Consider the following 12447-nt stretch of genomic DNA (forward strand, 5'->3'; position numbering starts at 1 on the left):
CCAACCGCAGCCTTCCCACCCTGAAGATGAACGATGAACAGCTGCCCTTGATGAAGACCTTGCAGGGATGAAGCTAGCATGTTCCACGGTGATCCAGGGTTCACAGAAACAAACCATTTGGAAAAACAGACATCTGACTTTTTTCAAACAAGCAGCACCTAAAGAAAGAGCAGGATTTGCAACTATTTCGAATTGACAAGACATGCAGCGATACCGAAATGACACGCTTGAAAAACAATGACATGGGTTATATTGGAAACAGCCGTGCTAATATACTGCCTCGACTTGAATCCTGCTTGTGTGTATATAGACATAGCACACGCACGTGCAGAAAACCAGATGGCACCAGTCTTATCGTCAGCAACCGGTAGAGAGGATGTGTACTCATACAGCCTTCTGTCAATGGCGAACGTGATTCCAAATATGTTAACAGATAGACTGCATGACTTATTTTTAATCCACTTAACGTAGTATGGCGCCGCAATCTTTGTGCAGATTTGGGTCCCTTGGCCACGCCAGAAACCTATCACTTTAGGTTCGAATCCCGGTTCACCCCGATCGTTTTTCTAGGTTTGTCAGCACCACACTCTCTCTTATGTATTATTTCTGCCCTGATATTGATGAAATATTGCTAAAAGCGACGTCAAACAACGCTCGCTCTACTCACTATGTATTTATATACAAGTTGAGGTGAGGTGAAATTGGGTTTAACGTCGCCTCAAAGATTATTGCACTTATATAGCGACGTGCATGCACGTTTGTGTGTGGCTGCTTGTACTAGTCCAGACTGATGCCGATTTACAGTGCTAGCTCACTGAGATACCATACCGCGGTTTAACACGAATACCCCACTCAGACACAATTGCTGACTCCGAGCCAACCAGTCCTTTTTTAGCCCCTAAATGCCGAGCGCCAGACAGGGTTACAACAAGTACCTTCTTTTAACGTCTATTGGTATGACGCGGCCGGGTATCGAACCCCTTACGCTCTCCGAGCGGACGCTCTACCTCTAGACCACGGAGGCGGTCTATTTATAAAAGGGAAGTATGTATGAAATAGAGGCAGGTTTTATATTACATAATGACTTTTTTTAGTTTAATTCGATGATATTTAATACCCTTTATCTTATATGTTTGACGTTGATTATGGGCCTAGTTTGTGAAGGAAGTCAATCATAACTATCACGTGCTTACACGGCCCAGTGATATACGTTTTGTTTTTTTTCATAATGTGTACCAAAAATTTTGATATACATATTTGTTTTCATTCGAGTCGGTTAAATCAACACGAACAGGGATAACGTTCTTCATCATCTCGTATACACGTGCCGCATCCTATGTACGATGCATGGAGTTAATCAGGCTCATCCTGGCTCCTTATTTTAATGATCATAACAGATTTATCTCTTTCTGACATAACATATTCCTTGATAGAACTCTCAACACGGCTTCGCCCAGGCTTGTTGCCTCGTCGTTTAACCGCAGTGTTAAGTATGTCTGTAACAAAACTACCCAACTCTTGCTATAAATCTATTAGAAACTTGAACTGACGTTTCTCAAAAGCCTTCTTAATGTAGAATAAACTGCAAACTGACTAAGGTGTAATCCTGATCAATTTCGTTTGAGGAGGCTTCTAAAAACATGGATGTGCTTCACCACGCGTTTCTGCACATTTCTCTAAGTGACTACGTTAATAAGGTATTTCTGCTTGTCTATTTTTGTAAATGTTCGTGATGCAATGAGGTTTTTCTGCCAAAAACTCCAGAAATGTCAGAGTAACTTCAAGAGCTTCTCTGCCTGTTGCCAGGATATGGCCCAAACCGAAGCCAAACCAATTTTCCGATGGCTGTCTCAGCCTCGCTTTGATGTCAGGAGTGGCTTCGAGGCTACCCTCGTAAGTCATACTGCTATGTAATTGATATGTATTGGTATCGATCGGGATTTGGCGGGAGGCGATGGTAATGTTTGTTATAATCAGGGATATTACATCAAATCCCAGATCAACTTGTTTACCTTTATTTTTATTGGAATATTTCGTGTTTTCGTACGGGTTCTGGTGCTGATTGTTGAAAGTTGCGTAATATGATTACTTGATGGCGCTCTCCAATCAGAGATATCAGTTAAATTGACATTTTTTAATTCGACAGATATGCTGCTCCTGAAAGCAGATTTCCTTATTGTCCACACTAAACCTCCAATTTCGTCACTGCCCAACACGCGACCCGTGCAATCTGGTCACGATTTATCGTGAAACAGCTGATAATCGTGAAACATCTTATGGACAGATGGATGACGCATCGGAAGCTCCGTGGTAGATGACGCGTTTGTCGTAATTAACTTTCAATTCGTTCTTAGTGCCAGACTTCCCTTATGAAAGTCACACGACCGAGACACTTACGATGACTCACACACGTCCCTCGTAAGTTGAGGCAACCTCATAAACCCCAATTCCGAAACCTTCCATTTCCCACACCCCAGTTAAGATTTTAAACCTCCCCAAATCAACACTCCACAACCCAAATAGTAGTTTCATTCATCCATCTTCAACGTTCGCACTTAAACCTCCTACCCACGCCCAAAACCCCCATCTCCTAATGTCCAACTAGCAATCGGATCTTCTCAACCTCCAACTAGCAATCGGATCGTCTCAACCTCAAACTAGCAATCGGATCTTCTCAACCTCTAACTAGCAATCAGATCTTCTCAACCTCTAACTAGCAATCGGATCTTCTCAACTTCTAACTAGCAATCGGATCTTCCCAACATCTCTCCAGAATCGTATTTTCTCAACTTCCGCCCTCTAACCAGCAAATCAGATCTTCGCTACATCTAACCAGAAACCGGATCTTCCCGACCTCTAACCGGCAATGGGATCATCCCTACAGCAATATAGAGTGGGATCTTCTGAACTTCACCATCTGACCAGCAAAACCGGAATCTTATCATCCCCTAACCACTAATACGAACGTCCCGAGCTTTACCTTGTGATGGAACGTTGCAACTTGGAAACAAGTCCGGTAACTGGACTGGGAGAGCCTAATGTTTGATCTGCATCTTTGTAATTATGGGAGTGTCAACTTTCTCTGTGTGATGTTTAATTGATGACACGATTGATGTATGCGAGGGACGAACAGGAGAGACTCATTAGCGAAATAACTCATAGCCTGTTCTCATCGGCAATCATCATTCCGATATCTGGAACCAGTCTTTGTATTGCTCATACCCATTTTAAAACTACAATAGGTTTAAATCACATTCTAATGGATTTCATCTAAAATAGAACACTATTATGTGTAGTGTTTACTATTCACGATCATCAAATTCATGCCAAAGTTGAATTTACCCCGTGATGTACCGCATTTACCCCGTGATGTACCGCTGATATCTTCTTGATATCAAACAGTGAAAGGCTATTACGATTGTTGACAAAATTTGATCATTTCATCGGAATTAAGAATGAATAATGTTTTAGTCGTTTAACAAAATGAAATGTGAAAATAACGAAATCAATGACAACAGTTTCCTATTTTGAAATACACATCTCCCATGGGCGATCATTAAGAGATTATATTGACCAGGGCATTGACCCGGACCTTTTTCTGAACGAGATGACCCTCTGGTCCTTTCATATTTTATCATAACAAATAACACTGGTACCTTAAGGGATAATGTACGGCCAGTTGATAACACAGGCTTCTAATATAGATAAATTAACCCCAGTGTGGATACGGTCCCGGATGCGTGCATGGTCCCAACATGGAATCAGCCAATCAGAGCAAACGTATTATGACAGGACCATGAATCAGCCAATCAGAAATCAGATGACATGACACTGTAAGCTGAGACCTAGAACATTATTGCTCTGTTTAGTTTATGAGATCACCTGAATAATGAATCTATTGGGCAGCTACACGGACAACGTGGAAAATAGACTGAAAAAAATATTTGAAAGTTTTGAATTCATTTTTTTAAAATTAAATGTTAACTATCGTCCAAAAGTAGAACGATAGCGTGAAGGATTTATAAATGGGTGATGTTCGCCAAAGTTTGGTAAGCCAATACTATTTGTACTCCCTATCAGCAGAGGCGTTTAAACTAACGCAATGTCTCCTATACTATAAGAGTTAAAAGATTTATATGGAGTGATTATTCTGCAATATTACAGTGGGGAACACGAGAAGTGAATTTTATACGTCATACTTTTGGTGGGAATCGAACCCACCGGCTGTCGGCGTGACGAGCGAAAACTTTAACCACTAAGCTACCACAACGCAGTAAGTGATTATTACTACAGCGTAATTCCTAAAGTTGGATTCAAGTTAAAGCCGTGAAATATAACATTTCACACATAGCTTACTTTCGGCAAATTCGATAAATTTTATTTTCATATTGCTCTCCATCAGCGTTATGATGCAAACAATTGCCTCTCGTTATCTACACGGTACTGTACAACACGTCCGTAATGGAGGCACTCCGAAGGGATGTTTTTGAAAGATTGGAATTGAATTTATTTCAATATCAGTGATGCAATCTCGCTTGATTATGAGTGATCATATGCATTGCAAATATATGTCTAGAAAATATTCACGAAATTTCGTTATCGATCCGAAGCTAGAGGTTTTCATATATGGCCAATTCTGTCAAAATGGCAAGTCGTTAAAGTCATGATAAACAGAACGATGGATTTTATCTGAGACCATTGTCTGCCTTGCGCCCTCCCTCCCTCCCTCCCCATCCTCATCCTCCCATCAGTCTCTACCCACCAGCTATATATGACTCACGTTGCTGGCTCCAGGTCATGTACACAACGTCATGGGGGACGGGGATAAATTATATGGACTGCCAACACCAGACGTTACGTGTGAAATATAAAGGTTTTTAAAGTGACTGGTGTATGTTGATAAGTGCCACAAATTCAGTCATAAACTTTTCCCCAAATTCTTTAATCATTTTGTTTGTAGTTACAACGCGAATAAATCAACGTAACGATACTTCACATACGGCACTGTCACTGTCAGCCATTCGAACCTTTCAAACAAACGCATACTTTACTCCAATCGAATACGCTAAACACCACGACGAACCAGAAGTTGAAATTTTTGAAGTTCAAACGCAAACGACCCATGAAATAGGGTGATAAAACACGCTAAGGTATACACTGCATCGCTCCTTGTCTTGGACACGCTGTAGGCGATACTCCTGCAATTGAACGATTTATGGTCAAGAGGTCGCATTATGTGGACCTCTGTGTATAATTGGAGCCGTCTCACAATCCCAACTTGTAGCGAACTGGTGATTGTCTTGAGGTAATATATAACCCGTGTGGGAGGGGTTTGGTAACACTGTTGCCTGGCTGCCAGATGGACTTTTCGATGGGAGAACTGTGTTTAGTATTTGTCATAGTCATATGCTAAACTGCCGAGCAAAAGTAAGTTGTTGACTAAAAAATAAAACAATCAAAATAGTAAGAAATGGTTATTCGATGGTGATGTAAGATTTCAGTGCTTTTAGACTAATACAGTTTTGAGTGAGTGAGTGAGTTGTGTTTAACGCCGCCTTTAACAGTATTCCAGTTATATCACGGCGTGTCAGCTTAATGCGGGAGGAAAGCCCGAAGTGATGCAGGTCTCAGACATTTACCATTTCGGTGAAACCCACGATCACGGGTGACAAACCTAGAAACATAATCGGGGCGAACCGGGATTCGAACCCACAATCATAGGTTTCTGGCGTGCCCAAGGGACGCAACTCTGGACAGCGAATCGCTGCGGCTCAGACGACTGGGCCACCCGTGCCCCCCATAAAGTTGTGATAACGTTTATACTTTGTTAGTCAAATCCAATTGCACTCGTTGATAAAAGTGGCAAAAATCCTCGGCAAGCTCCGGAATTTTTCCACTTTTATCAACTCGTGTTGATATATTTCATATCAAAAGACACTCGGGTGAGATTCTCTATTTACCTGTATTAAAGTACGGGCGGTAGATACACCAGGGGATACAGTCTGTGAAGGTAACACTGTGGATTGTATTCTTGTACGATTTCGGGGGGGGGGGGGGATATCCTACCACGGTCTCATCAAGAACCCCATTTCGAGTACTTTAAAACGTTGCTTAGATTTAATTATAAACTATGTTTTCTTTTCTAATTAGTACTTACACTGACAAATGTCACTTAACGTGACACACGTAGGAAGGGGTGTCATTAAGTGTCAACTATAATGGTAAAACCATTAAAATATTTATGTTTTGCAAAACATTGCGTCGAAACAGAAATACATTTTAACACGATGCGCTAATCTTAATAGTCTGTTCACATTTTTTGGCAAGAAATTTAATTACTTTACACATCAGTTTGTGAAGATGATTACATTATGCTGTAATCTCCAGATGCGATCCCAAAACCGCCACCAAGACCTCGAGCGAATTACGCTGTGACAACACTTCCAGTCTGCTTCTGGCAAACAACTTGCCAACACTGCCAACCGTTGTAAACCTTGAACAAGTCTTCAACGTTAGCGTGTTGGTTTGGTACGCGTCCAAATACTCCACATATGCTGCTGTGTACTGTGCCTGGCAAGGTTGACGTTGTCTGTTCATAACATCAGTGAAACATGTACAGTCAATTTCGGATATAACGAAGTTCGTTATAACGAATAATATGTGATAATAAATAGTTGGTTATGACCGTTAGTCGGTAATAACGAATAGTTTGTTATAACGAATAGAACGACAAAGTTGCTAATAACAAACAGTCAGCAGTAACGAATTGTTTGTTGAAAAGTTGGTTGGTTGGTTTGTTTTGTCTGGACCAGACAATCCAGTGATTGATATCTTGAACATCGATCCACGCAATTGGGATCGATGACATGCATCAACCAGGTCAGCGAGCCTGACCACCAGATCCCGTTAGTCGCCTCTTACGACAAGTATAGTCGCCATTTACGGAAAGCATGGACTGCTGAAGACCTATTCTACCCCGGATCTTCACGGGGCGTCTGTTGTAAATAATAATCAGTAATAACGAATAGTTGGTTCAAATAGTCGTAGGGGGCGGTCGGGTAGCCTAGTGGTTAAAGCGTTCGCTCGTCACGCCGAAGACCCGGGTTCGATTCCCGACATGGGTAAAATGTGTCAAGCCCATTTGTGGTGTCCCCCGCCGTGATATTGCTGGAATATTGCTAAAAGCGGCGTAAAATCATACTCACTCACTCACTCACTCACTCACTCACTCAAATAGTCGTAAGAGCGTCTCTAGGCGCATGGGGCTGTAGAGTAGCCTAGTGGTTAAAGCGTTGGCTCATCACGACGACGACCCGGGTTCGATTCCCCGCAATGGTATGGAATGTGACTATTTCGGATATCCTACGGCCGTTCTGGTGCTTGGGTAGTGTTTAAAGCAGCGTTAAGCTCTCCGTGTTCACTTCGCTCTTCAATGCGTTTATTCATTTATACACGTGCATAAACACTTTCTCTTTACTAACAAACGGAGCTAAACTTAATCTAATGAGTTCTCTACACATTTGTCAAACTGAACTATAAAATGAGACGAATGTAGAGTTCGCTGACTGTGTACGAGGTTTAATTCCCAACCGCTCTGATTAAGCCCAATAGCTGAAGTTCTGGGATTATCTTGATACAAAGTGTTTGTTTTCAGACACTTTTGACACGGTTTGACCATGTTTGTTCTGTTGCCTCATCAAACATTCACATTAGAGACACAATATTTACCAGATCCCAGACGCATATATCGATCAATAATTAGCAGTGAGCTTATACAATCCACAATCACGTAACAGCGCAGTGTTGTCAGGGCTGTATCAGATAGCATCGGGTAACCTGTTTAATGTTGCGACACAGAAGTGAATAAATGGCGTTTTATGTCACAGACAGCAATTTTGTGGTTATGTCACGCAGGCCTGTGAAAATAATGTATTGATCAAACAGCTTTAATTATTCACGAGAAACAAACCATGCATACCCTGTCGGAGCACGAAGACACTATCAGGCGGGTGGAACAGTATGGCCATCCAATCCTCCCTGTTAACATGACCACCCAATCCGCTTTCAATCGTTTACTCATTGGAATCCGAGGTAGAACCTTCTTAAAAGTCTGATTTGTAATAAACGTTTTTATCCCCAATCCACCATGTTTAATGAAAGGCCAAGTACGATATTGTTATGATTGTAGAACTATAGAAAGAGTTGGCTATCCACGTCGAGTTTGATTATGCAAACATGTTGATGAATAAGCACTTTTCATTCCGGAAGAAATACCAAAGAGATTAATTTGCTAAAAAAGCACTCTGTCCATAATAACAGCCGCTTTTCGTAATGGTTTTCACAGGGGATAAGCCGACACGCAGTGCAACTTCGCCAAACTAAACCGTCCCATATGTTGAGGCAAGGGAGTAAACGGACTTTAAAAGTCCAGGGCCCCGTTCCTGAAAGCGATCTTAGCTCTAAGGTGATCGTAAGTCCCATACTTTAACATAGGCTTACGATCAACGTAGCACTAAGATAGCTTGCTGGAATTCCGGAGTTACATTTTGTCTGGACTAACGAGTCTTTTCATAGTCCACTCAAAATCACGTAACGAAATGGACATCCGGTTCATAAAGAAAATGGCAACTGACGAATTCGTTCGATTGCAGGATTGGCGAATGATGTGTACCGTCCACTGGGCGTCGACAAATATTTTCCTGATCTTTTCATGATTTTAATCCAGATGCTCAAGTAATTTGATGAACTTCGCGAGATAAAACCCTTTTTTTTATTACAATAAAAATCTTTGCTATCGATGAGATTGTCTTGTCTGGGCGCCGCGATCTTGTTAAGTAGTGGGGACATAGAAGGGACATAACTCGTTAAGCCACTGGTGGCTCTACAATCGAGCCAAGAAATCGTTCGGCAAGAGTGGAAACGGGACTTTAAAAGTCAGTTAACTCCCTTGCCTCGGGAACACGCATCAGTGTATGGTGGAACATATTCGCTGACAATATTGATTTTTCCGAACCCAACCATCCGAGATTCGTCTTCCCATATTATTTATACATTTATTGCATATTATATATCCTTCGACCGTGTCCCAAATCATGTGACTCTAAACCGGCTTGTCTTTATTGACCGCTAGTGGGCGCTGTGTAACTTCCGGTTACTGGTTTGGCGTTTCAGATAAATTAACCAATCAACTTTGTCTTCTCGATATCAATCAGTTGGTATCGATTGTTATTGATTCCGTCTTCCTTAGCCCTTTCTCCCGTATGTGTGTCATGTAGTCCTAGTGGGGTTGAAAGTAACTCCCGACCATCACGCCATCACGGCTAGTAAGCATCGTTTATTTGATCAACATATTTTCCATTCTGGCAAAATGGCGGCTACCAATTCTATGGTTATACATCGATCTCACTCTACAATTATTCCTCAAATGGAATTAAATCAACAAAATGAACGTATATTTTATGTCCACGACAAAACAATTCGCGATTATAACATTGGACTATAAATCCTTTCAGCGTTTATCAAATGTTTGATATGATAATTATCATGATGTGAAGTATGTCCATCAGATAATTTGTATTGCTAATATCGATTTACTATCATACTTTATTTTCTACAACAAAGTTTGTTTAATATGCGTATTCCTTACTTATAACGAAAATTCTTTAAACTGGCTTTAAAATGTCCTTCATAATAAGCCAAAGGGAATGATATGAAACGGCATCACGGAATGGTTTGATGTGTTTGATGTGGTTTGATAATAAGATACATATCCATGTACCATGCGCCATTTACAAAATGTATATGTACATTACATAATATTGTTGCGTTTCAGATTCAATTATGAATGCGTCATGTGTTTTTTTTAAAAATATAAGATAAAATATATTGTTACTGTTCTTAATATTCACTAGTTATATATCTGGTTTTTTTTACTTTTTTTCCATCTTACGTCTACAAGGACATTCAAAGAGTAAGTTTACGCCGCATGATAATTCCTGACTCTCTAGACACCATGTGTTTAAATACTTCAACTTTTTCAACCTTACCATCTATTAATGTTTATTTATTTTATTTTTCTTTGCCTAATTAGTATAGCGTGATTGAGTTATGTTTGCGCTAATTAATGTTTGGTAGTATGCAGTTACTTTTGGCATCCTTACTGTCATTCCCAACAAAACGTTTCTTAGTCTTATTAATACACAAATTCATTAGTGTTTGTGCATGTTTTCCACTCAGCGTCGTAAATTAATATTATTTTTTTCAAACTTCGTGATGGAAAATGCATGGTAACGATGTAGGGGAGATAACTCTCTAATTCCGCCTGCCTTTCCCCATGTTTGATCAGAAATTCTTATACTTAAACCCAAGTTTCTTTTTCCCAATTCCTATGAAGCTTCACTGACTTATCTTGATGTGAAATTACTAACGTAGCATGCATTATGTTTTATTGTTATGAATACATCTGTGTATGTATCGGCAAATGTTTCTCACTGAAGCATCAGTAAAATCACAAAACGTGGAAAATATATTTACAAATTGACACTGCATTCTGAATGAAAAAAGAGATCGCGAGTATATGCATGTGTAATTTCTACACAGTACATTTGCATGTGTGGTCAATACACGGTAATCATGTTTACAATGACATGCAACGGATATGCTAGTTCAATATATAGAACAGTTACTGTAATGCGATCAGCCGTTAGGCTTCCCTGTGTACCGTGGTTTGCAAACAGCGTTTTCTTTACGTGATCAGGTATGTAATGTAATATTCGAGTAATACACGTATTGACCGTACTACATCGGATGAAACATGACATTGATCTCCACTTTAATATTTCAGGTTACGAGCCAGGCCTATGTGTTTCGAACAACTTCTCAGTTGGAGGAGAATACTTCATATTCTTGGATCGAGTCGGCGACAAACTTCGACCTTCCTACAACGAGGTCCTTCTGAGTGCTGACGCACCGGAAATCGACGATATCCAGATATACTGTGAACATGAAATCAATTACCCAATTGGTAAATGCTTCTGGCCATACTTATATCATTATACTTATGTGATAAGACTTATATTGTTGAGAATAAACAAATATATGTTTTCGGTGAAAAAATGAGTCGGTTGTGCGGAATTGTTTTTAGAAAATTATTCAAATTGTTTAGATAAATATTTGTTTGTCGTGAAATGACACTGCTTGATTGGGAATTTAAAAGCAATGGGCCTATTGTGAAAAATGCTACCAAATAAAAACAAATTTCTAAAGACAAAGGTGAAATGTCAAAAGTCAGGGACTATAACGACAGGTCTTATAGGTTATCAGAAGCCTTTGTTATGAACATTTTTTAACGAAAAGAAATTTATCCTCGATTATCCGTTTTTTATGTCCACTGTATATTACGATAAATACCACGGACCCCTTTGCCATCAATTTTTTAAAGTAACTTTACTATCTCCAGTGCTCTTATCGCTAACCTAGCACCGAATGTCGCTCACCCGTGAACTATTTGTCTGGGTCTCTATTTCAACGTCGTGGTTCTTTATATCCCAAAGAATTGTTACATCTGGCAAAATATGTGTAAACTATGTAAGACGTTGTCATCTAAAAATATATCCACTTCGAAACATCTGTTCAGATTCATTGTACATCTGAAGACATTATTACGTTAAAGTGTCTAAATCACCTATTAAAGCATGTAACCATCTTGATCTTCATTGAATACATATTTCATGTACATATAAGCAATCGAAAGCATGTTCTGCAGTGCTTAATAATATTTACTGGTCAAAGTGTTGGTCAAGAATGACCCAGATATGGCCAAAGTTTCGTCATTTAGTTATCAGGATCCGCTGATTGTGGTTACCTGAGTTTGATCCTTGGTTTGTCTGTACCAAACCTGTACTCGTGGGTTTTCCCGAACTGGTTTTTGAGCTCATGACCTTCATTGCTTTGCGATGTCATTACGAACTGAGACGGCAGTTCGTGGTGTGAATGAAAGAACTAATTGACGGGTTGTGTTTCAGGCGTGAACGAGGCCGAGGCGGTCAAGGCGTGTCCCGAGCCCTACCCCGACTACCCTAACTGCATCAAATACGTGGAGCCAGTCGTCGCCACTCCCATGCCACCTAAAGGTTAGCTGGACACCCGGTGTAGTCATTTTTAAATGTTTTTATATGTCTTACATTCCAATTTTTTCAACTTCTCCGCAAATTCCGCAATCTTCTCAACTCCCACACTACCTGACTCGCCCAGTCTCCTCAACCCTCATCTCCAAGATGTCTGAATAACTTAACCTACCCGACCAACTGAACCTTCCCAATCTACAATAATTTGCAAATTATTCGCGAATAATCCACGCGTGGCGGGCAATGGCAATAATCCCCATACATACAATGTATAGTTTACTAGTATGATGCCTCTCTGTGAATGGATTGCAGGTACATCTAA

At 40.3% G+C, this 12447-nt stretch overlaps 1 protein-coding gene across 2 annotated transcripts in view; it reads left to right on the plus strand.

Moving 5' to 3' along the window:
- Nucleotides 1-12447, plus strand: part of LOC124140152 — a 68475-nt gene that overhangs the window by 51047 nt on the left and 4981 nt on the right. The window contains exons 2-4 of one of the 2 annotated variants that reach the window (XM_046507563.2): nucleotides 9959-9970; nucleotides 10844-11023; nucleotides 12024-12131. In XM_046507563.2, coding sequence (XP_046363519.1) covers nucleotides 9959-9970; nucleotides 10844-11023; nucleotides 12024-12131 — 300 coding nt within the window. The remainder of the gene's footprint in view (nucleotides 1-9958; nucleotides 9971-10843; nucleotides 11024-12023; nucleotides 12132-12447) is intronic. The other variant, XM_046507564.2, reaches the window with a different exon arrangement.

This window comes from Haliotis rufescens, unplaced genomic scaffold (assembly GCF_023055435.1).
Source record: "Haliotis rufescens isolate VD_foot unplaced genomic scaffold, xgHalRufe1.0.p SCAF_23, whole genome shotgun sequence".
Lineage (NCBI taxonomy): Eukaryota > Metazoa > Mollusca > Gastropoda > Lepetellida > Haliotidae > Haliotis > Haliotis rufescens.